This window comes from Gobio gobio, assembly GCF_949357685.1.
Source record: "Gobio gobio genome assembly, chromosome: 22".
NCBI lineage: Eukaryota > Metazoa > Chordata > Actinopteri > Cypriniformes > Gobionidae > Gobio > Gobio gobio.
Window position 1 is genome coordinate 43,594,188 of NC_137118.1, and position 26,757 is coordinate 43,620,944.

The following is a 26,757-nucleotide window of genomic DNA, read 5'->3' on the forward strand; positions in this document are numbered from 1 at the left end:
GGAGCGAGACGTTGAACCCGCTGCGCCACAGCGCCGCCTGTGGGACTGGAAGAGAACTGCAGGTCAAACCACACGACGTGCCTTTAATATAAACACGACAGTCTGAGGAGACTAACACAGTTTAGAAAACCATCTACGAACGTTTACGGCACATTTAATGTTTTTGTACGGTCTCTGATGCTGTGTTTACAACCAAACGCAGTTTAAGGCGTTTCACCTGTAGTTCCTCTGACTGACCGTCGGATGGCGCTCGTGTTTGAACCGCCCGTTGGAAGAGCTGACACAAGACAAACAAAAGCATCAACGTAGAGGAAAAACACACCACGAACACAAAAATACAAGTAAGTTTCGCCTTTTTAATGTCGCATCGTATTGTTTAATATCTCTTCTAACAGTTTTGTCTTAAATAAAGGTCTACGGATGCGGGAAAACCGCGTTAAACTGTGATTACTGTAATGCCGATGCAGGAGGAAGTTAATATCACACATGCTTGACCTACACAACAAGCAGACAAACCATTGCACATTTATTTGTTACGGTTTATTCATGCATTTATATTGTGTACGCATGTGTCCCGAAGCACTCAGTATACTTTCTTTTGCATGCAAAAGGGAAAGGAAAATCTGATATGGAGACGCAGGTATAGATAATGGGAATTTGTTCAATATTCTTGTGCATAAGAACAAGATACACGTTCTCTTGTATTATTGTGTGTAAACGCTGAATGATTGTGTGTTCAGATGAGGCAACGTGTGTTCACCGGGGTGGTCACTCAGATGCAGGAGCATCATGGGATTGTGGATCAAGAGGTTCATTTTCCAATGAGGTTTGTATGTTTGTTTTATTCGGCATTAATCAGTCGTTATCTGAGGGTCAGGTTGATGTGGAGGGTTTGTGGTTTGTGCTGCAGTGTTGTGGTGGGCCGGATGCCCCTGGTGGGTGAGAAAGTGCTGGTGAAAGCGGTCCAGGACCCCCTGAAACCCATCAGCTGGACGGCACAGAAAGTCCAGACCCTGAACGGACAGGTATGGAGCAATGTTTTGGGCTCATATGTTAAAGGGTTAGTTCACCCAAAAATGAAAATTCTGTCATTAATTACTCACCCTCATGTCGTTGGACAACCGTAAGACCTCCGTTCATATTCAGAACACAAATGAAGATATTTTAGTTGAAAGCTGATGGCTGAGAAAGGCTTCAGATAGGCCTCCATTGGCATTCAGTACATTGACACTTCCAAGACCCATGAAAGGCACTTAAAACATCGTTACAAAGTCCATCTCACCACAGTGGCTCTACAATAATTTTACGATGCGACGACAATAGTTTTTGTGCGCAAAAAAAAAAAAAAATAACACCTTTAACCAACTTGTTCTCGACTTCCGTGTGTGCCTCCGCGACGCATGCGCGAGAATATGACGTAGCGCCAGCGTTCGGGAATCCATGAAATGCACACTTTAGTCCCATTTTGAGAACTACGCCGAGACCTAAAGCACGATCAATGTAGAATCCAACAGCTTAGACACGCGCGTCTTCCTCTGCTCGTAAACAAATCGCCTCTGGGTCATGTGTCCGAACGCAGGATCTGCGTCATATTCTTGCGCATGCGTTGTGGAGGCACACACGGAAGTCGAGAACAAGTTGGTTAAAGGTGTTATTTAGATTTTTTTTTGCGCACAAAAACTATCTTCGTCGCATCGTAAAATTATTGTAGAGCCACTGTGGTGAGATGGACTTTGTAACGACGTTTTAAGTGCCTTTCTTGGATCTTGGAAGTGTCAATGTACTGAATGCCAATGGAGGCCTATCTGAAGCCTTTCTCAGCCATCAGATTTCAACTAAAATATCTTCATTTGTGTTCCGAATATGAACGGAGGTCTTACGGGTGTCCAACGACATGAAGGTGAGTAATTAATGACAGAATTTTCATTTTTGGGTGAACTAACCCTTTAAAAACATGCTTCTATATTATGGAAATGCACAATTTGTAGAAATATTTGGTCCCTCTTTACATTTAAATGGATAGTTTACCCAAAAATTAACATTATCCCATGATTTACTCGCCCTCGAGTCATCCTAGGTGTATATGACTTTCTTCTTTCAGCTGAACATAATCTGAGTTATATAAAAAAAAGTCAGTTTCTTCAAAGCATTATAATGGGAGTGAATGGATTATGAAGCCCAAAAAAGCACATCCATCCATCATAAAAGTAATCCACATGACTCCAGGGGGTTAATAAAGGCCTTCTGAAGCGATATATACTTATTTATCCATAATTTATAACTTTTATAAACTATAATCACTGGCTTCCGGTAACGGCCGTACGCTAGTCTAGTTCTATTGACCTCTGACCCGACGCATGACTTAGGATGTAGCTCCTCTTCGCTTATATCAAAATCATCTGACATTTTTCTTTAAAACTTCTCGTTTTAGCATATTGTTTTGCTCTATCTTCTGCGCTTCCGCACTCATCAATTCTCACCTGATCTTACGCTACGCCTACGTCAGGGGTGTCCAATCCTGCTCCTGGAGGGCCACTGTCCTGCAAAGTTTAGCTCCAACCCCAATTAAGCACACCTGTACAAGCTAATCAAGGTCTTATTAGGCATACTAGAAACTTCCAGACAGGTGTTGAGGCAAGTTGGAGCTAAACTCTGCAGGACAGTGGCCCTCCAGGACCGAGTTTGGACACCCCTGGCCTACGTCATACGTCGGGTCATAGGTCACCCTTATGTTTGTAAGAAAAATAATCCATAATTATAACTTTATAAACTATAATCACTGGCTTCCGGTAACGGCGGTACGTGATTATAGTTCTGTCAGAAGAGTGACCTCTGACCCGACGCATGACGTAGGAGTAGCGTGAGCTTTCAATTCAATTCACATTTATTTGTTTAGCGCTTTTCACAATACATATTGTTTCAAAAGCAGCTTCACAGAAAAATGACAATTTAAAGTGATTTGTCCACGTTAGGCATTTCAGAAATCCACATACAAAGCACACAGATTAGCTAACAATGTATTATTAATCAATAGAATAATTAAGGCACAGAAATAAGTGAAATAAGAATACATGTTGTTAATGAATAGGGTATATAGCGATGAGCATGGGTGTGTGTTGATGCAGAGCTGCGTCATCTGAAGTCCTCGCAGGAGTTGAGTCGTCTCTTCACAGGTGTTTGGTCATCTGAAGTCTTTACGAGAAGCTGGATCCAGACTGGAGCTGACGGACTCTCTAGTTACCTCGAGATGGGCGTCCCGTGATAGAACAGAAAAATAATTAGCGTAGCTGCTGTTCCAAGCATTAAGCAAAGAAAATCATGTGCACTGATATAACTATAGAGTACAAGGTTATGAGAGGCATTATGTGAATGCTTAGCTAAAGAGATGCGTCTTTAAAGGAACACTCCACTTTTTTTGAAAATAGGCTCATTTTACAAGTCCCCTAGAGTTAAATAGTTGAGTTTTACCGTTTTTGAATCCATTCAGCCGATCTTTGTATCTGGCGGTAGCACTTTTAGCATAGCTTAGCATACATCATTGATTCTGATCAGTCCATTAGCATCTCATTCAAAAAATGACCAAAGACACTTTCAATATTTTTCCTATTTAAAACTTGACTCTTCTACAGTTACATCGTGTGCTAAGACCAACTGAAAATGAAAAGTTGCGATTTTCTACACCTATATGGCTAGGAACTACTTTCTCATTCCTGCGTAATAGTCGCGGATCTTCGCGGCCGTACCATGGCTGCAGCGGCGCAATGATTCGTTGGTATTCTGTGAAACATGGTGGTAGTTACACCTTCGACTTACTATCACAGCCCTTTACAACACACAGAACCATGGCTAATCACACAGCTAAATCCACAACACAATTTGTCGGCTGCAAGCCTGAAACTTTCTCTGCAACTACACAAACTTAGTGCCGGTCACATTGAAAGTTACTTAGCTGGGCTACTTTCAGGCGCTGTAATATCATTTTGCCGCTGCAGCCATGGTACGGCCGCGAAGATCCGCGACTATTACGCAGGAATGAGAAAGTAGTTCCTAGCCATATAGGTGTAGAAAATCGCAACTTTTCATTTTCAGTTGGTCTTAGCACACGATGTAACTGTAGAAGAGTCAAGTTTTAAATAGGAAAAATATTGAAAGTGTCTTTGGTCATTTTTTGAATGAGATGCTAATGGACTGATCAGAATCAATGATGTATGCTAAGCTATGCTAAAAGTGCTACCGCCAGATACAAAGATCGGCTGAATGGATTCAAAAACGGTAAAACTAGGGATGCACCGATATGAACATTTTGGCCGATACCGATAACCGATAATTCTTAATATTTGAAAGCCGATAACCGATATATTGGCCGATAAATCTAAATACAAATTTTAATAAACTCTGAGAGCCTGATTACAAAAACAAAAGGCTCACCATTAAAAGCCATGTCCCAAACACTTCAACATAAATCAAACCTATACACTACAGTAGCCTATTTGAACCAGTGTGAGATTCCTTACCTTTTCAAATTAATTTTACACTCCTATGGCCAATTTTTTTTTTTAACACTTTACAATAAGGTTTAATTTTTGTTAGTATTAGTTAACCAACAATGAATGAACAATACTTCAACAGGATTTATTAATTTTAGTTCATGTTAATCTCAACATATTCAGACCCAAAGTTGTGTCTTTTAACATTAGGTATGAACTGTGAATGGACTGTTACAAAACACAAACATTTTATTACTAAAAGAAACAAAGGTTATTGCTCTCTGTTTGTTCATGATAGTTAATGCATTAATAAAATGAGACCTTATTTGTAAAATGTTACCAAAAATTATATTGTCTAAAAAATAAAAATAATATACCTAAATAATGCAAACAAGTAATTGAACAGCATTACTTGGGCTGCATAATAAAGAATCAGAATGCAAGTGCATGAAATAACCTCCGCACAGACGATAAAGAAATGGTTTTAATCAAACCATATTGTTGATGGAAATGATACGAGAACAATAAAAGTGCTAATTATAAAAAATAATGCTTCTGTGTTTTTGAAAAAAAAAAATGTTTAATATTACAGTAATAGTAAACATCTGTAATATTAGTCTAGTCCAGGGGTGGCGAACTCCGGTCCTGGAGGGCCACTATCCTGCATAGTTTTGCTTCAACCCTAATCAAACACACCTAAACAAGCTAATCATGGTCTGAAGGGTTACTAGAAAGCTACAGGCAGGTGAGTTTTATCAGGGTTGGAGCTGAACTCTGCAGGACAGTGGCCCTCCAGGACCGGAGTTCGCCACCCCTGGTCTAGTCTATTAGGAATAATGTTGCTGTTTGAGAGCGCGCTGAAGCTGGAGAGAATGAACGAACAACCATAAACTGAAGCGCTTAGAAGTTTAATTAACAACTAAACGCATCATATATGAGAACAATCAGATATTTATACAAAATAAATATAATATTACAACTTATATTAGCACAAAATCACGCATAGGTGAAGGGTTATAACTCCTGTGGATGCTCTTCCCCTGTTTGAGAGCGTGCTGAAACTGAAGATGATCACCGGTACAGTGAAGCACTGCGGGTTATTGACTTAACGAAACACATCCTATATGACTTTAATCAGATGTTTATACTACAAAAACGTAATATTACGACTTACATATGCTTAAAATGACGCGAATGCACAAGCGAACTTGACTGTGCTGGTCAGAATGCGTTGTTGACGATTCCCACAACAGCGCGCTGAAAAACAACTAAACCCAGAGAATTCACTACGTTTTATAACAGAAATATTCTCATTGCAGTGTTATGTATAGGACAGTCCCAGTAGTTATTAATGCTGTGCATTTCTGTTTGAAATGCGCGCGCCGGTACAATGAAGTGCTTTACTGCATCGTTAATTAACTCAACCAAACGCATCCTATATGGGATTATATACACAAAATAATAAATATAATATTACAACTTACAATGGCACAAGAGGCTGTGAATGCACAAGCAAACTTGACTGTGCTCGTCATGAAGGTGTCCGTGGGTGCGCGCTGAAGCTAAAGACCGGTACAATGAAGTGCTTTACTGCATCGTTTATTAACTCAACCAAACGCATCCTATATGATATTACATACACAGAATAATAATAAATATAATATTACAACTTACAATGGCACAAAAGGCTGTGAATGCACAAGCGAACTTGACTGTGCTCGTCATGAAGGTGTAACTCCGTGGGCGCGCTCTTCCCTCAACAAACGCGCTGAAACACAACGCTCTTTTACAGCCTATTCTATTCTCATTATCATTTTATGTAGATTATAGAAGACTTGCGCTGCACATGTTGCACATAACTGTATTTTCCTTTTCGAAGTGATTCCAAACATATTTAGAGCAATTCAAACCCATCATGGTGGACAGCGCGTCCGTCTCAGCTGAAGGAAATAATACATTATCTATCGGCTTGACTATATCGGTCAAATTTTCTTATTGGACCGATAACGATAACATCAAAAATAATCATTTATCGGCCGATAACGATATGTTGCCGATATATCGTGCATCCCTAGGTAAAACTCAACTATTTAACTCTAGGGGACTTGTAAAATGAGCCTATTTTCAAAAAAAGTGGAGTGTTCCTTTAATCTAGATTTAAACTGGAGGAGTGAGTCTGAGCCCCAAACATTATTAGGTGCCAAATTAGGTGAGTTTAGGTGCCAAAAAGAAAAAGAAAAAATAGGGCTGGGCAACAAACTCACGTTTCTCTTTAAAAATTCTTGTTTTAAGGCCAATACACACGGCCCAGACAAACACCAACAAACAAGTTGGCTGTTGGATTTATAATTTTATGAAAAATAAATGTCATGTTCACACTGCCCCAACAAACACAGACAAACACGTGATATTCTCCATTCATTTTAACCAATAAAAATAAAAGATTTCAGATTTCAGACACGACTTTCTTCTAGTTTTATAGTTCGTTTGAGGCCGTTTCTATGGTGTTAAATGTCGAGAGTCGAATGAATCTCTGCTCGCAGGCGGATTTCTTTAGTAGCACAACTTAAAGGGTTAGTTCACGCAAAAATGAAATTTCTTCCATTAATGACTCACCCCAATGTTGTTCCACACCTGTAAGACCTCCGTTCATCCGCGGAACACAGTTTAAGATATTTTAGATTTAGTCCGAGGGCTTTTAGTCCTTTGAATGTAAGTGTAAGCACACTTTGCTGTCCACGTCCAGAAAGGTAATGAAAACATCATCAAAGTAGTCCATATGTGACATCATTTGGTTAGTTAGACTCTTTTGAAGCGTCGACAATACATTTTGGTCCAAAAATAACAAAAACTAAGACTTTATTACGTCTTACGTCAGCAGCGTCACTGTGGCGTCGTGAACGCGGATTCAAACAAAACCGGAAGAGAAGACAATGCTTAATAAAGTCTAAGTTTTTGCATTTTCACTACAAGGATAATTTACTTAGCACCTCCAGCACCTACATATTTTTAAGGGACTTACCTCATCGCCATGGCAACGGTTAATTCGTGTCCAGGTCAGATTTTGTTGTCGTTTGTTGGAAAATCATACCACACTGCCCAGACAGTACACATCCAACAAACGCCGATTGAACATGTGGTGAAAACAAACTCCGACCAATGGCAACAGACGCCGACAGGGGTAACACACTGATCCAGCAAACTCACAGACTTGTTTGTCGGCATTTGTCTGTGCGGTGTGAATTGGCCTTAAGACTTCTAATTCGTGACTTCTGCGTTCATCAATACGTCATGCGTCGGGTCAGAGGTCACTATTTTTCATTGGAACTAGACTTGTGTAAGACCATTACCGGAAGACAGTGATTATAGTTTATAAAGTTATAAATATGGATATTTTTTCTTACAAAAATGCATGGATTTGCTTCAGAAGGCCTTTATTAACCCCTGGAGTCGTATGGATTGCGTTTATGACGGATAGATGTGCTTTTTTGGGCTTCAAGGTACCATTCACTCCCATTTTATATTTAAATGTAACTGTGATTGTGTTTGGCTGAAAGGGGGTGGTTGAGGGGGAGTAAATTATAGGAACATTTTCCTTTTTTTGAAATTCGTTCAATCTAATCTAAAATTACAAAAAATGTAACTATAGTTTCTAGTATGTAAGTATGTAAAGTTGCTGCATATTTCTTGAGAGTATTATGAATGAGTGTATAATTAACATGTTCTTTTTATGCCAGACCATTTGAACTCTTTCTCTGGTTTGTTTCTGTCAGCCGTTCAAATCTCCTCCTCCGCTTCTGCCGTCCATGTCAGCCAATATGAAGCCTGGCATTTTAGGGACCAAACCTCAACCCCTGCTGAAATCCCCCAAAATTCCACCACTGATTCCCAGTATGCAGCCAAACCCTGGTAAGTGACGCAGTGCTGTTATCGTTAACTAAAACGATTAAAAAAGTACCTGTATTATGCTATTTTAAAGGCTACCAATTTTGTTTTGGAGTCTCCTACAATAGGTTTACATGCATCCAAGTTCAAAAAAATTTTTTCTCATAATATACGTTGCAGCATCACCTCATTTCTCTCAGTGTATGAAACTGTCCATAATGAGCACTGCTGCAACACCCTGTGTTACCGACATATAACTGTGTGATATGTCACAGGTGGAATGATCCAGATGTCCCATCACCAGCAGATGCCCTGGAACGGTCCGTTTGACGGCTGGGGTGGAGGACGTAAGAGACACGCTGAGATCATGGGAGGACGGAGAGGTGGACGCTGGTGAGTCAGAGTGACCTGGAATACTGTGTATACTGTGTGCTTTTACAAAATACTTTCCAGTATGCAATGTTAAATGCTTTTAAACTCTGTTATGCTGCATTGTTGAAGTCACATGATCTCACTACATTGCATATGTAAAATAAGTCACAACTGATTGTCATATTTAGCATTTTGAATTAAATTTTTCATTGAATTTTTGGCAGTCTGATCAAATAACGAGTCAAAATTGAGTCAGACTAGAAATGTGAGGTCAGGTTAAGAGCATTGCATTGTGGGATACGTTAGTTCTTGCAGTGTGTTCTGATATATATTGCATATATTCATATTCACACAAATTGTGCACTATCGTTCAAAGGTTTGGGGTCGGTAAGATTTTTTTCATGTTTTTAAATGAAGTCTCTTTTGCTCATCAAGGCTTCATTTATTGGATCAAAAATACAGTAAAAACAATAATATTGTGAGATATTATTACAATTTAAAAGAACTGTTTTCTATGTATTTTGTACATATTGTCAAATTTAATTTATTTCTGCGATCAAAGCTGAATTTTCAGCATCATTACTCCAGTGTCACATGATCCTTCAGAAATCATTCTAATAAGCTGATTTGCTGCTAAAGAAACATTTATTATTGTCTGGTTAAAACTTCATATATGTGGAAAGTTCAAAAGAACAGCATTTATTTGAACATTTGTAACATTATAAATGTCTTTACTGTCACTTTAGATCAATTTAATGCTTCCTTGCTGAATGAAAGTATTTAAATCATTCAAAGTGTATGTGCATACTACTACTGTACTTTCTTTCAAATGTTGTAGTTAATATGCCATTCACTTACTCATGGCAAATTTTTGGTTACATGAACTGATTTAAGCGCCTCGTTCTGTTGTTTTTGTGTGCGCGCCCTTGAAGACTGTCCTGTTTTTAACACGCTGACGTGTGTCCTTGTTGCTCTTTGTGGCTCAGGGAGGACGGTGGCGGAGGACAGTGGGGATCAGACGCCATGCACCAAAAACGGAAAAGATGGAGGGCGGCCACCGAGGAGGAAGTGCCCAAAAAAAGCAGCTCTGTAACCACACACAGAGCGCCGTTATTCTCCTGTTTCTCCAGGGACACGTAAGTCAGTCGAAAGCAGCACTGGGACTAGGGATGGGCATTTTTGTCAATTTCTCATTTCGATCATCGATAGGTCTCAAAAACGAGTACTCGAGTACTCGGGGGCGGGGCATGTCCGTCATTGAGATAATGAAAATACTGTTATGAAAATGGTTGTTGACAAATACAAACGTGACATGAAAACGGGTATATGAAAACATGAACATATAAAACAAAAAATAACTGCTAGATTATGGTGCATAAATGTCTAATCATCTAATCAAGACTAAAGAAACATGTTTATAAAATGACCGCCTCAAATAACCACGTCAATAATATCGAGCATTGCCTTTGAGCTGAAACTGTGAAATAACACCACCCTGCAGAGCTTTCTAGCTGGTTAATAAACTCAACCAAACGCACCCTATATCAGATTAATATGAACCTATTACAACTTAAATCAACACAAAAGGACACGAATGCGCACATGAACTTCACGCGCTAGTCTGAGTGTTCTCGCTAGTTTCTCTGTGGATTTCCTTTAACAGCTGATACAGGGGGAACTAAGCACAGATAATTTACAGCATTCTATTTCCATCGTGTTCTCATTATAATCAGGGTTCCCACTCGTCCTGGAAAACCTTGAAAACCTGGAAAATTGATGACAAATTTTCCAGTCCTGGAAAACACATGGAAAATTAGAGAAAATGTAAAATGTCCTGGAAAATCTTGTTGTCGTCTGGGAAAATTCTTTAAAAAAACAATTATTTCTTTAGCCGAGTATAACGAGTTTATCGCTGGCCCAAACAATTAGCGCTAGTTGCAGAAAGCACATGTTCAGGAATGCTGAGTTTGATGTGTGTGAGTAGTATTTTTGAATAATGATGTTTAGTCTTGTGTTGCCACTCTCAGTCGTTAGCTAATGCTATAACTGCTCAGTGAATGTTAACTCGTAAGCTGCTCCCTAATCACATCATTTTGATATAAAGTCACATTTGTGTGTTATAAAGTCAGAATTGCAAGATATAGTCAGAATTGCGTGACATAAACTCGCAAGTCTTTTCTTCACAATTGACTTTTTTGCGCAGTTGCGAGTTTATATCTTGCAATTCTGACTTATTTTCTCAGAATTGTGAGATCTAAACTGCAATTGCAAGTTATAAAGTCCAATTCTGAGGGAAAAAAAGAATTACGACAATTTTCGTGTTTATATCACAAATATGTAAACTCGCAATTGCGAGAAAGTTAGAATAGCGAGATAAATGTCACAATGACCTTTTTCTTTCTATTCGGTGGTGTAAACAAGCTTCCATAGTCATAATGTATGATTAAGAGCTCATATTGAAAAATGCTGGATTGTTAAGTAATGGCAATAAACTGGACGGCTTTTAAGCAATATTTGGCATGATCCTTGTCTTTTAGTAAAATTGAAAATGTCCTGGAAAAGTACTGGAAAATGGTTGCTGAAAAAGAGTGGGAACCCTGATAATGCTATGTAGGCTATGACCGATTGGCGTTGCACATATTGCACTAAACATTTCATGATCACAGTGATTCCAGACAGATTATTTCGCCGCGGTCTGGAGGCGTGCTGTATAACGCTAACCAATCAGACCTCAGGTACCGTGCAAAATGAATCAATAACCAATAAAAAAAGAGACAAATATAATTTTTTAAAGTCAGGGCGATCATCGTTCTCATGATCGATGATCGCTGTCACGTTCGAGTACTCGATTACTCGACCACTGTTGCCCATCCCTAACTGGGACCTGATCTGTTTCTGATGAACTGTGAACTCATTGTCATTTTCCTCTTGGCTTTTTCAGCCAGGCCTGTGATTATCTGGAGCTTCAGCGGCGGTACCCACACCTGCACCTGACCTCCAACCTCTTCCACCTCCAGCTGTCCTGGACTGAGAGCTTCCCGCTCGGACAGCCTCTTCCTTTGAGAGGACCGTGTCACTTTCACATAGGATCAAACCAGCCGGAAACCATAGCAGAGGCTTGCGAGGCCCCAGATGCCACAGATGCCACGTTCGCTGTTAAGGTACAAGTGCTTCTCTTTTTTTTTTTATCATCTGTCCATACAAGACTCACATTCTCCTGAATGCATTGCTCAAGAATGGCTCTGTTCTCTCTGCAGGTTCTGTTGTTTTCTATGCCATGCCTTGAGGACTTGTATTCGCAGTGTTGTAACCTCTCAAAGGACGGTCAGACGCTGAAGGAGGCTGTGCATCCCACTACACTTCTCAAAGTAAGAACATCTGAGCTCACAGGACGTCCCATTAAGCTACTGAATTGCTGTCGTTCCTAAAAAAAGTCATCTGTAATCTTTACTTCTAGTAAACTTTCCTTTCTTATGGATGTAATCGAGGTTGTTTAGGCAGGAAAAATAAATTAAGCAATAATATCTCAGCCTACTCTCATTTTCCAATCATATCCTAATATTTAAAAAAATCATTACCTACAGACTGGGAAGAAAGCTTATATATGTTACAATAGTCTAACTTGCTTTAAAAAAAAAAACATAAATTCAAAGAAAATTGTTTTTGTTTGTTTCTATTTAGAAAAAAGATTACAAACAGCTTTGTTATAATAATTGCAGAAATACTGGAGGAAATGTCTTTCCTTAAATTATGTTGGACAACAGTGGGTCAAAAAGCTTGACTCAAAGTCTTCTCTACATTATTTCCTGCTGAATATTCTGTATCGCTCATTAATACATTACATTATCCTTTATTATCAAGTTAAGTGAGTTAATTTGTTCTTCCTCTGTGGTGTAGTTCTTGTTGGTGAACAGTGGAGGTGAACTGCGGCTCCCAGGAGGCCTCTGGTCACCCAAAGCAGACGGAGCGAACCCAATGAAGGACAGCTCTACGCTGGTCAACACTGCGGTCCGCTGCATAAAGGATCAAACCACTGTAGACCTCTCCACCTGCACTCAGTGGTCTGTATATTTCATTTTTAATTTCAGTTTAATACATATATTTAAAGTCTCATATGTTGAAATTTCCTACGATTCTAAGGATAAGATTTTTTTCAAAGAAATTAAAACTTTTATTTAGCAAGGAAGACTTGAAGGAACACGCCACTGTTTTTGAGTTTTACCGTTTTCGAATCCATTCAGCCGATCTCCGGGTCTGGCGGTAGCACTTTTAGCATAGCTTAGCATAGATCATTGAATCTGATTAGACCGTTAGCATCTCGCTCAAAAATGACCAAAGAGTTTTGATATTTTCCTATTTACAGGGTTCCCGCGGGGTCTTAAAATGTCTAAAATTAAATTTTTTAAATTTAAAACGTCTTAAAAACGGCCAGATTTTCACCCGAGGTCTTAAATTTAATTTAGTTAGGTCTTAAAAAAAGTGTTATCCTCGTTCATTTCCAGAAATGCTGGCTGCAGAAAGTTATTAACGTTACACTGTAGCAAAAAAGTATCGAATCGCGAACATTTAATAACGTCTACATTTAATAACATTGTATTTTTCTGGACAGAATGAGGCAGACATGCATTGTTTTATATTATTCTAAACAGTGATAAAGTCTGCACTCAATCAGCACTGCATACCTTATTATTATGACAATAGTGAGGCTTGAAGAACTCAAATACACCATAGCTTGATGCAGTCGTGTTTATTGTCTTCGTTTCATCAGTCAAAGCGTTTCTATCTTCAGTTTATCCTACATCGCTAGCTTCACATTAGGGCTAAGGATTACTTCTCTGATACCCCTTTTCCACCAAGGCAGTGCTAGAGCTAATTCAGAGCCAGAGCTAGTCCCAGTTCATAGTTGGTTCAACTGAGGAGCCTTCTAAGAACCGGTTTGCTTTTCCACGGGCTGAGAGCCACAACAGAGCCATGTCTTACGTCACTGTATACGTCTCATCTCTCTCAGCAACGCTAGCGAGGCAGCGGCAATGTTGCCAAGTATGTGGTTTTGCCGCGGGCTATTTTTTCATGTCCGCGGGATGAAGCGACCCCAATTATGTGATATTTAGCCCCGGGAATGCGAATTTTAGTGCCAAAAAAACACATATTTTACCCCCAAATGTGATTTTTACTGGGGAATCCCCCCCTGGAACGCGATTGGGCTTGTTTTGAGTAGCAATTGGGAGGGTTTGTTGTGAAAACCTGGCAACCCTGGGCAGCGGGAAAAACAAACATACCAGGCTTGTTCGAGATGCATCGGCGCTGCGCAGACCGATCCACGTATGATATAAAAAAAAACGCATGAGTGAATCAAACGCATAAGGATTCATGTGCTCTCGCTGGACTCATACGTTATCATACGGCGATCTGTCTCTGCACCGCTGCGAACAAGCCATCCATCAACAATGCAAACGTTGCGTTACTATTCATTCACATGGCTTTACGATCCTACATCGGCATCAAAACACAACGCAAACACAGCGAATCCAACGCATTCATGTAGTTCGCCGTAATTTGTATAGACGGAGATTACAAACGAACAGCGACTGTTAGCTCCATTAGCTGCTATTTCAAAAATGGTGGATCTAAAGTTTGTGTTGGTCTTGTTGACCCCGCCCCCAGCGCCTGACGTAATCGTTTCTTACTTCTAGCCCTGTTCTAGCCCAGCAATGTTTTGGTGCTACTTAAGAACCACTTTTCCTGGCTCGGAGCTGGGGCTTTTGGTGTGGAAACACAAAGAACCAATTTGAAACTAGGCTCTGGCTCCGATCTAGCTCTAGCTCTGCTTTGGTGGAAAAGGGGTATGAGGGAAATGTGGAGTTTCTGCTCGAGGGCGCCCTCTGGCTTCCAGTATGTATGAAAGTTTGGGTAACAAATATGAAAAATAATACTTCTCTCTAAATAAATTTATATGACAACCCATATGTTTTTCTCCAATGTACAGTTTTCCCCCCACAGTGGATGCATAAGAGGCTCATATTTCATATCAAATACATAGACTTTAAGAAATTTATATCACAGATAAAAAGCACAGAATTTCTTTACTTTTTAATTTTATTTTTTACAATAAATCTTTAGACCTTTCTAATGATTTTTAGTCATAGGCTGTCTGCATATTAACAGGTAACCCAGCAGGTTTTTTTTGTAAAATAAGTTTTCTGTAAAATATAAATGTTATTTTATTGGTATTATTATTATATTGATATATTTATTCTTAAATACTCTATTTTTAATTTTTTAATAATTAAAATGTTATTGTAATAGTAGTATTTCTAATTTAGTTAAATATTTGTATTTATTGAATATAATTATTATTATCAGTCTCGTTAATATATAAACATTAATATATAAAATGTTATATGCATACACTTTTCATTTGTAAAAAAAAAAATTTTTTTGCATTTTAGCCAGAATAATCGCAATTAGATATCTTCCCCAAATCGTGCATCCCTAGTTTATCCGTTCTCCCTAGTGCATCCCCTGTCAATGTCTATTAGGCTATTAATATGCTGTTTTGTAATCTATTCTATTTGAGGGCAAGTTTGTTTTAGCCTATTTTCATTTTGGGCCTAAGGTTTTGGGCATTTGGCACGTTGTTGGCTGTGGAGGGTTACTAATGTCATTGCTTTATTGCTTTTTTTTTATTATTTCTTTGATTTAAATAATTTTGGTAATGCGTTGTATAGGTCTTAAATTTCAATCTTTATGGTCTTAAAATGTCTTAAAAAGGTCTTAAATTTGACTTTCTGAGACCTGCAAGAACCCTGTATTTAAAACTTGACTCTTCTGTAGTTACATTGTGTACTAAGACCTATTTTCAGGCGCTGTGTAATATCATTGCGCTGCTGCACTCATGGTACGGCACAAAGTTCTGTAGATGTATCTACAGAAGAGTTAAGTTTTAAGCATGAAAAATATTGAAATTCTTTGGTCATTTTTTAGCGAGATGCTAATGGTCTAATCAGATTCAATGATCTATGCTAAGCTATGCTAAAAGTGCTACCGCCAGACCCGGAGATCGGCTGAATGGATTCGAAAACGGTAAAACTCAACTGTTTAACTCTAGGGGAGTTGGAAAATGAGCCCATTTTCAAAAATAGTGGTGTGTTCCTTTAAATTGATAAAAAGTTACAGTAGACATTTATAATGTTACAAAAGATTCTATTTCAAATAAATGCTGTTCTTTTGAACTTTCTGTTAATCAGGGAATCCTGAAACAAAATTGTATTGTGGTTTCTGCAAAAATATGAAACATTGTTTTCAATGTTGAAAATACTAATGTTACCTGAGCAGCAAATCAGTATATTAGAATGATTTCTGAGTTGCTAGACTACCCTGGCTGCAAATTTCATTTCCTGCCGCTAGGGTGCGTCTAGATTTCTAGGCTAGTGACACTGAAGACTGATGCTGAAAATTCAGCTTTGATCACAGGAATAAATTACATTTTACAATATATTCAAATAGAAAATAGTTTGTTTAAATTGTAATATTTCAAAAGATTACTGTTTTTACTGTATTTCTGATCAAATAAATGCAGCTTTGGTGAGCAGAAGAGACTTCTTTCTAAAACATTCAAATATCTTACAGACTCTAAACTTTTGAATAGCAGTGTGTTTTTTTACATTTCTTTTTTTTTTTTTTAGATAGATGTACATATTATATACATATTTCACTATGTAAATGTAATAAATGTCACCTCATATCGGTTATATATTCATTAGTAATTTGCTCATCTGCCGTCTTTCTCCCTCTCTAAAGGTACAAGATGGCGGAGCTGAGATATCTTTCAGGAGATAAAATGGAGACTGTTGTGGTGTTGTTGCCAGATGTGTGGAATGTAGTGTCTGCAGAAGAAGACTGGGCTAAAAAACAGCTGGTACTGACTGCAACTATGCTTGAGTTTATGCTGAGTTTATAAATATTATGCATAAGAAATCTGCTTAAAAAAATCACATCAGAGATGTCTTCTAGCGTGTCTGTTTTCTTTCCTGTCATTCAGGATGATGAGGATTTGTTGCTCCTAGAAGATCAGTCTGTGGTTTTTCACCCCTCTGATGGACTGAATCTGTCTGTCATGTCTCTGTCGTCAATGCTGGAGCCCCAGAGCCTTCAGACACGAGACAGCTGTGAGGTGTGTGTGTGTGTGTGTGTTTAATGCAGCAAAATATGAAACTATTAATAATGCAAATAGTACAACTTGCATGTTACACATGTTGTAAACTGGCTGATACATGATGAAAGCTTATGTCCCTCATGTTGTGGTATCAGGTAAGCTTGATGGCGGAGATGTTCAGCGAGATGCTCCAGAGGGATTTTGGGCTTCAGCTGTATCAGTGTCTCTACGGTCTGCCTCAGGGCCCCGGTGTCAAAGAGGACAACAGCACTCCCATGGTACACTAGACTGCACACCAGTGTTATTTTAGTGTCATTGCCATACTATAACAGTCTTTATTAATATTTTGAATTTGTTTTATTAGGGGTGTTATCGATATATCGCAATATAAAAATGCGACCATATGCATCATTGATGTAAACGATATGATTCGCAGTATAGAGTTGTTTAGAGGCTCATCTTGCTATATGTATAAGGTAGCCTGACAAGCCAGACCCACAGCAAGATGTTGTGCCGTTCTTTTCTCAAAGAAAAGCTTAACTCCAAGTCTTCCAGAGTCGCAGCCAAAGCCGATTGGAAAGGCCGCCAGCTTATTTGTTTAAAGAGCACCTATCATGGAATTTTGAAATTTACCTTTCATGTAGTGTGTAACATAGATCTAAGTGAACAAAAACATCCTGCAAAGTTTGAAATATGACAGTGCACCGTATATATAGTTATTTTCTTTCAAAAGTAAGAGTCGACTCAGAGTCATTTTTAAGAATCGTTAGAAGACCGAAGCTTTTTCTCTGACTAGACGACGTCAGCTTGTCAAGTTATTTGAATGCGATACGCCCACTTATTGCGCTCCAAGACGCCAGTGAAAACTACTAAACATCATGGCGACGAGACGCTGTGTTCTGAAGTGCGACTCAAAAGCAAACTTTTTTCATCTGCCCAAGGATGAGCATTTGAAGACTAAGTGGCTTGAAGACAAACCATACATCGTCGCCATTGTGTGTTTATTAGTCGTCAAATGTCTCTATTTGCATGTTTCGCGATTTCAGGAAGCTTTTATTATTGACTTCTATTATGGCACATGGTATCTTCTTCGTCTGTCTGTACCATATATGGACTATATGTGCTCAGAGCGCCCTCCGGCTGCCAGGATGAATTGAAAACAACACATAAGAGACTCAATCGCTCATGATTAGGCTACATCTGCACATTTTGAGGAAGTATTGAATAAAAAATACTCCTCTGTTTAGAAATTTGACACAGACATATGAGAATCTATCAATATGTCTCCTCATCTGCACACTTTTGAACTAAAAGCCCTGAGGGATGTTGATTTGTCGCGAGTCTTCGTGAGGAGAATAGAGGAGTTTTTTTTATGAATGAGATCAGCTGAGGCTCATATTACAATCAAACGGTACCGACGCGGTTTTCATATTCATAACTCCTGACACATATTAACAAATTACTGTCACTATAAGACTTTGATGGGCGTTCTGTTTCCGAAAATATCTGCACAGACTATACCAATCACAACTGACTGGGTCATCGGACCAATCACCGCAGATTAGCGTCACGTAAAGGCGGAGTTTTGAAAAGTGAATCACTAAAGGAATCATTTGTCAAGTCAAGTCAAGTCAACTTTATTTATATAGCGCTTTTAACAATGTAGATTGTTTCAAAGCAGCTTTACAGTGTTAAACAGGAAAATAATGCAGCATAATTTTATTCAGCTGTATAGCCATTCTGGAAAAATTTCAAGTATCATACAGTGACAGTGTGGGCTTTAGATCAATAATTTGATCAGTAATTTAGTTTAAATGGTTAATTTAGTTTATTATTTAGATGTATTTCGATGTTTAGTTGAAAAATTTAATTTGAGAATCGCTGTCAAAACTGGTAAAAATAAATGCATATTATAAGAAAACTAAAGTCTTTTTTGTCATTGTATGCATGCAAAACTGTTGTTGGGGACTTCTAAAACAATATTTGGAACATTTTAAATGCCATAATAGGTGCTCTTTAAGAGTAGCACTCGGAACCGCCGCAACTCTGTCGCCATTATGTTAAGCCCGCCCACCGACTCTATACACGATGTGATTGGCCTGACCAGAGTTTGGTTTTTCCAGCTCGCAAGCCAATGGAGAGTTGCTAGACGCCCTGCCTGCAAATTAGATTTGCTGCCGCCAGGGTGCGTCTAGATTTCTAGGCTATGTATAAGGTATAATTCACCCAAAAATGTAAACTCTGTCATTGTGTACTCTCCCTTATGTCGTTTCGTTTAACTTCCAAACCCAAATGAAGATATTCTTTATAAAACCTGAGAGATTTCTGTCCCTCCATTTTGAAGTCCATTCCTCTCAAACTTAAAAGATCCCAAAAAATGTAATAAAGGCATCGAAAAAATAACTAATCAAGTGTCTAATCCAAATCCAAGTCTTCTGAAGAGACACAAAGGCTTTATATGATGAACAAATTTACAAAAACGAGAAAAAAATTAACGTTTATGGAGTTTCAGTGACATTACTACATTAAACGACTATATATAACGTGAATATAATGTATAATGATGCAATGGGGGGATATTTGTACTTTGTAGGTCCTGATAATACAATAAATATAAAACAACCGTTTTTTTCCGTCGCCAAACTAGCAAAAGTGGATTCGGACATGCCTTAAGTGCACCTGTGCCATGCGCTTCAGACCATACACTCAGAGATCATTAAAATAGGGCCCTCTGTCTGTTTTTTTACACTCTTTTCTCGCTTAAGGAGGATGAGCCCAAAACATCTGACAAACAGCCGGCAAAAAAGAAAGGATTGATCGATGCGAAGAAGAAAAAACTCAAAGAGAAAGATGAGGAGAAAGAAAAAGAGGACGCCCTGCTGATGGATGATACTGAACCAGCTGAAAAACAATCTGAGCCACTAAAAGAGAGTAAAACTCAGAGCGCAGGAGGAGACGGGCAGAGCGGCAGCGCCTCAGACAATCAGACGTCCAAAGACGGTGTAAGAGCTCATATCTCTGTTTGGATCCGAGTCACATGTCTAGTGTTTCTCCTCCTAACATCTCTTTCTGTGTGCTTGAAGGACCGTCCTCTGGGCTGGACGGCCGAACTGCCCCGCAAGGTGCTTCTGTCCTGGGTGTTCTTTGACCGGCAGCTGACAGGAAGTCTTCGAGAAGCAGATCTGCTCAACATCCTGCTGTCTCTCGGCCTCTTTCTCAGCCCTGCTCAGGTTTTATTGTCATCTTATTATCTTACAAATCTGCCAAATAAAAGCCCTATGATTTAACATTTGAAATCAAAGTAATTGTATTGTTGTTCTGTAAAAAGTTATTATTATTAAATACTTGGTTTTTTTAAATTTTATAGTAAAATAATATTATTGCAATATTAGTATATTTATTTGTTTAATTCTTATTTAAATGTAAATATACATATATACATATATACATGTATGTATGTATGTATGTATGTATGTATGTATGTATGTATGTATGTATGTGTGTATATATATATATATATGTGTATATATATATATATATATATATATATATATATATATATATATATATATGTGTATATATATGTATTAATGTAATATGAGTATCAAAATATTTATATAAATATAACCTAATAATTATATTAATATAAATAATAACAAATAGTTATAATAATAAAAACAAATTTATTACTATTATTATCATGAAATACTCTTTTATTTTACAGTACATAAATTTAATTGCAAGAAGGTTTTTCCTCTTTTTTTGTCCGTTTTTGTACCTTTTTTACATGCCTGAATCTTATTTTGTTCATTTCTGATAAGTATCAATAACATGGCTCAATTTAGTGATACATTTATTGTGTGTTTTGTGCTTATTAGAGTATTCTGTTGATGGTAACATCAAACTCAATAAAGCACAACAGTAGCCACCCACTTTTTCAGGTGCTTTGTTCCAGACATATTATTATTTTATTATTCGTTTTCTCAAAAAAGTCCTTAAAGAGTTCAAAGGTATGGAGACTCAACATCACAAACTTCACAAAAACTGACAAACACTGGGCACTTAAAAACCAAATCAGAAATAATGTTAAAATATAAAACTGCACTGCAAAAGTTTCTTGTTTTCCAGTACAAATATCTAAAAGTTCCTAAATCAAGATACATTTACATGAGAAGCAAAATTACATTAAGATATAATAATAAAAGTGCTGATGGCATTGGAAAGCTGTACGAGTGATCTACTGAGAATATGCAAGTTCAGTGTCATGTCAGGCGCAAAATGGGTTACAACTTGCATTTTGGGCAGTAATAATGCTGAAAATACCACTGAATTGACTACTCTCCACCCGTACATTTTGCGTCTGAAAGGGAAACTCCTACAAATGCATATGCAATAAGATCAAGTGCAAAAATAACCCTGTCCACGCCTTTTCAGCGCAGATATTTGTAATTATTGTGAGTAAAGATTTTGATCAAGCCTTAATATCTGATGTCATTGTGCATTTCAAGTTAATGCATCTTAATTTTTTTAGATACTCTACAAAAATACTGAGTAAAAATAGTTTTTGCAGTGTACAGACTTGCATTCTTTGATTCTAAGAAACAGTATTTCTGATTGCTTTCCCATCTGTCCTCAGGCGCAGGATCTAGTCAGAAAGGCTGCGATCGGCGGGATTTGCCTCTACAGAAATCTGTGCGGTCGCTGGTCAGACAGCGATCAGACAGACGGCAGCATCAGCGCTGGGGGTGTGTGTGCGCTGTAAAACCATGCTATTCGGTAATGCATGAAAACACATTTGTCCATAGCATTCTAAAAATATCACTGCGTGCTCCTCTCAGGGAATAAACCGATGTTGCTTGGACCGCCGATCAAAGAGAGAGGGTCCGCCCGTCGCAGCGCCAACACCGATCTGGTGAACTACAAAGGGAACGTCATCAACTTACCAAACCTACTGCAGTCGCTGGAGAGCAGCAAGACGGCCCAGAGGGAACTGGAGAAGTGTGTTGCAGCGCTGCAATCCAGACTCGGTGAGAAATATCGACTTATTGATTGTTATTTATTCTCATTTTTTTGGTTTTTAGATACAAAAAAAATCATCTTTCAGTGTATGAGCCCTATTTTAACGATCTAAGCACATGGTCTGAAGCGCATGGCGCAGGTGCACTTAAGGCATGTCCGAATCCACTTTTGCTAGTTTAACGACGGAAAAAATGGCCGTCGCATGGTCGTAAAGGGTTGTACCTATTCTCTTAATGAGTCATGGGTGTGTTTTGGGCGTAATGTGCAATAAACCAATCAGTCTCATCTCCCATTCCCTTTAAAAGCCAGTTGCGCAGTTGAGCGGAAAGACTGAATACCTCTCCAGAGAGGAATACTTTTATTTTTAATACTTAAAAATGTGTGTGCGCTGCTGCGCGTGTGTGTAATAAGCACACCCTTATTACACACCCTGTGTGTGTGTAATGAGTAGAGTGTACGCGCATTGTGCACCGCCTATAGGTTAATATTACTAACACACCTTTTAAATAGCACAAAAAATACTGCGTTATTGACTTTAGAGCAGGTTTGTCCTGTCACTTTAGACCTGACGCACGGATCCATTATACTGTCACACATGCATTTTCTTTCTCAACTGTTTACATTCAAAATAACTTACCGTTTACGTGAATACTCTCCAAGACTGCCATTTTGACATTATTTTGTGTGTATTTGACTGTTTAAGCGCAATAAGCACTGAAAAATAACTAAATTTTAATGCTGAGAGGCGGCTTTATGTGCGTGCACTTTGAGTGTGAACAAAATCTGTGTGAATCAGTAAAATTGTCTGCAATATGTGCAATCCCACGGCGAAAATCAAGCCGGTAACCGCAACAATATTCATGCTGACGGAGCAAATGAAACGAGTGAGGAGAGGCGGGTTTGTGTCACTCGCTGTTGGAGAGATGAGAGCGAGAGGGAGAAAGAGCAGCTGCTATTGTGTGTCTGTTCTGTTTAAAATGAGAAGCGTTTCAGATATTTCAGTATCCATATGCATTTAAAAATTTATATTTTTGACAAAAATCTATATATTATATATAATCCCCTAACCCACTCCACTGCTGAAATCCACACGGGCGGGTTGGCGGGTGTTAATGTCAATCCCTGATCAGAATGTACGTTGAAAGATATAAGAGTAAAACTTAACGAAATCCGTATCATGTCTCGTGTAATAGAAATGAATCAATATATAATCTAATCAGAATATAACTGTAATGCATTAAGCCTCTCATGGTGTAATGCTTTATTTCTGTCATTGTATTTTAATGCATGTGTTTGGTTTACTGTGTGATTTCAGAAGCAGCAGATGCGAAACTGGCCTGTAAAGAACAGGAGCAGAGCCAACAGAAAGAGCTGAAGAAGAAACTGGAGAAAGCTGAGACGCTCAACAAAACGTACGAGAAGAGTTTGAGAGAAAACACCGGTCAGATGAGCTCTGTCATTGAGAAGATGCAGAAGATGGTCGAACAGGTGACGTCCTTGAGTGTTTGAGCATTTTGCATGCATTTTCAGACATCCCAACCTGCAAAAAGTCGTTTCAGGGAGGTATCCCCAAATCCCCCTGAATTACGTTTAGCACTTATAAGGGGTACACTTTTGCGTTGTCATGGCGCTACAGTTTCTAGACACACTGAACTGATTAATTCGGTTCGGGAGAAGAGATAAAAGCCCGCCCACACTGACAATTGATTGGTTGACTTACCGAAACAGGCCAATCAGGATGCTCTCTGTCTTACATGCGCTTCATGAGGGACACACACACACACACACACACACACACACACACACACACACACACACACACACAAGGTCTCTCGCTCCCTCTCTCTCTGCCGTGCGCACGTGCCGGAGAAATCATGTCATGAGAAATCCTGTCCCCCTGTGAAATAGTGTCAGCTTAGGACCCAACGTGGTAGCTGTTTTAAATGCCTGATCAAAAGCAGTTATAGCAATAACATGCCAAACATATTGTAAATTATTTCAATTGATAAACTAAGTAATAATACCAAAACAAAATCATAACATAGTAATGTACCTATAATGTAAATAATAAAGAATAAAAAAAAACAATAATATACAGAACAGGTGCACAAAATAAATAAAACAGGATTTAAAAAAAAAAATTGTATAAACATTAAAGCGAGGCTATGGCTTTTAAGATGTAGGGTAAGTGCAACCGTGGTGTATTAACTAAACTAATCGGGTAGCTGTATGCTATGCTATAGGGCTGTGCAATATATCGGAATTATTGAAATATCGCAAATGTACATATCACAATATGCACATTGCAAGGGTACGCAATATCTGAATGATTTTAATACGCTACTTCAACATTGTGAAAAGTGTACGTTTTAGGTCAACACATATAACAGAGAATAGACTGGGCACACGACTGTTACTTGTGTGACTGACTTGACGTTAAAAAGAGTTATTAAATGCAATAACTTGCGAAAAACAACTCCTTGCAGTCTCGCGCTGTCTGACACACACACACACACCGAAACGTGTGCACAAGCCGTTCCTTTTTTCATGTCTTGTTACACACCCGAACTGTCAAATTCACACACAGTTATGTCAAAATGGCTGTCTTGATGAGTATTCATGTAAACACAGTCGGTTATGCTTTAAGTGAAAGATATCAGTTGGGGAAAGACAGATTTTACACACTTAAAGCAATATCGTATCGAATATCGCATTATTTAACAAGGATATCGCATTTTTCTTCAATATCGCACAGCCCTACAATGCTAGAACGTACACTAACTAAAAAAACATTAAGAACGAGATATCAATTTGCGGGAGACTTGGGATGTCTGCATTTTAGACTTTATAATTTGACAGATTTGTTATGTTTTTACTGTTTAGACAACGGCCCTTACAACTGCCAATGCAGGAAAGGACGAGAAGGTGTAGAGCCCCATCGGATGCTGATGCAGTAGTGTTTGGACCGACGAGAATAAAAGAAAATCTAGCCTGTTTCTTTGCTTACATTTTTTTTTTGTGTGTGTGTGGGGGAAAATGTATGTTTTCTCATGCACATTTGTAAAGGTTTTAATAAAAATTAAGTTCTGCTGGGTCATTTTGCTTAATATGAAAAGTAAACGGTGATTTATTTATTTTTATTTTGTTGTTCAATTCTGGCAGCTATGAAAATATGATCCTTCCACAAAACTGACAGTCTCGTAAACAGAGATACAGATATGACAACTTATTCGTAATCGGATCTAATGTTTTTCTTGTTTTCTCCTTTCTTTTTTACATGTGATTATAAAACAGTGTTTTAAATGACAGATCTCTGGTTTGCTTTTAACTTTAAGAAAAGAAAGGTTGAAAACAAGCATGCAACATTTTTTTTTATTTCGGAAAAAAAAAAGGATTTTATTGTGTTTCAGATTTTGTGTACTGAAGCATTTCCTTACTGTTTGAAACCATCCACGGCCATGATTATTCTTTAGTGTTCGTATGGTTAGTCTAGTGTTTAGTCTAGACTCAAGTATAGTGAAAGTTCAGTTATTCTGGAAATACTGCCTGAATTCTCCCTTGCAATTAAAGTAGTTTGGATCTGACCCAACTCCATTTGTGATGAACCATTGTGAGAATGAATACATTTTAAATAAACCCAAGTCTGAAACATTTTTGGAAGGTTTGCAAACAGTAAAATATGGACTTATTTTGGATTTAATTGGCGAAAATATTTTTTGTCTTTTTCTCAGGGACCATTTATATTTTCTAATAGCCCGTTTCTGAACAATTGCATTTCCAAGATGTGGACAAAGATGTCATCATAGACTGAGTAAAATGAAAAACAAATCACGTGTGATATATGTGTATATATTATTTTCTTTTTGTTTTGTTTTGTCTATTTTTTAATTCTCAAGACCACATTTTGTTTAGTGACGAAGTTGGCCAATAAATAAGATCATCAAATCATTATGTATTTGTCATTATATTTTGATAAGCGGTCCCAAAATGCAAAAAAAACATTGCTCAATAATTTTTAATATCAGTGTGTCTGTATCTGAAAATGACAAAAAAAATTGGGTTTGAGTGTGTTTTTGACCCACTGCGATAGAGGCCGCTGTTTCTTCCCATCTTCAGCCGAAGAGTGTGTATATCATGAATAATTCAAGAGTTCACCCAAAAATTATCCCATAATTAACTCACCCTCAAGTCATCCTAGGTGTATATGACATTCTTCTTTCAGTCGAACCCAATTGGAGTTATATTAAACATGTCCTGGCTCTTCCAAGCATTATAATGGCAGCCCAAAATTTGAAGACCAAAAAAAGTGCATCCATCCATCATATAACTGCTCCACACGGCTCCAGGGGTTAATAAAGGCCTTCTGAAGCAGATCTATGTGTTTTTGAAAGAAAAATATCCATATTTAACACGTTATAAAGTAAAATATCTAGCTTCTGCCAGACCGCTGTCCATATTCAACTTACAAAAAAGCGACGTAGCGTAAGCGTTTTGAACTGCGAGAGGCATTACACTTAAATCTTAAGTTAAAAAAGATTTTAATATGGTTATTTTTCTTACACAAATGCATCGATTCGCTTCAGAAGGGCTTTATTAAACCACCGGAGCTGTGTGGATTACTTTTATAATGGATGGATGCACTTTTTTTGGGCTGCCATTATAATGATTGGATTAGCCATGACATTTAATATAACTCCGATTGTGTTCGTCTGAAAGAAGAATGTCATGTACACCTAGGATGACTTGAGGGTGAATACATTCTGGTTAATATTCATTTTAGGGTGAACTGTCCCTTTAAGTAGTCTTGATACCGTAGCTTGCTGTACTTCCTGAAGCGTC

At 38.1% G+C, this 26,757-nt stretch overlaps 1 protein-coding gene across 2 annotated transcripts; it reads left to right on the forward strand.

Moving 5' to 3' along the window:
* Positions 1–41: 41 nt before the first annotated feature.
* On the forward strand, positions 42–25,868 carry ccar2 (cell cycle and apoptosis regulator 2). 2 transcript variants are annotated; one of them, XM_079805083.1, is made up of 19 exons: positions 71–341; positions 612–640; positions 741–826; positions 911–1,025; positions 8,261–8,396; positions 8,648–8,765; positions 9,731–9,880; positions 11,686–11,905; positions 12,002–12,112; positions 12,642–12,805; positions 16,545–16,662; positions 16,786–16,917; positions 17,055–17,177; positions 19,665–19,901; positions 19,983–20,129; positions 21,536–21,644; positions 21,738–21,926; positions 23,234–23,406; positions 24,802–25,868. In XM_079805083.1, exons 2-19 carry the CDS (start codon positions 629–631, stop codon positions 24,847–24,849), a joined length of 2,388 nt encoding a protein of 795 aa, XP_079661209.1. In that variant the 5' UTR covers positions 71–341; positions 612–628; the 3' UTR covers positions 24,850–25,868. The 2 variants fall into 2 exon arrangements, with proteins under 2 accessions (XP_079661210.1, XP_079661209.1); XM_079805084.1 differs by lacking the exon at positions 612–640 and having other exon boundaries at positions 42–341.
* The last annotated feature ends 889 nt before the right edge of the window (positions 25,869–26,757 follow it).

Coding starts and splice junctions, on each gene's coding strand:
- ccar2 (XM_079805083.1), top strand. Junction 827..910: donor GAGGTTCATTTTCCAATGAG/GTTTGTATGTTT, acceptor TTTGTGCTGCAG/TGTTGTGGTGGGCCGGATGC. Junction 11,906..12,001: donor ATGCCACGTTCGCTGTTAAG/GTACAAGTGCTT, acceptor TTCTCTCTGCAG/GTTCTGTTGTTTTCTATGCC.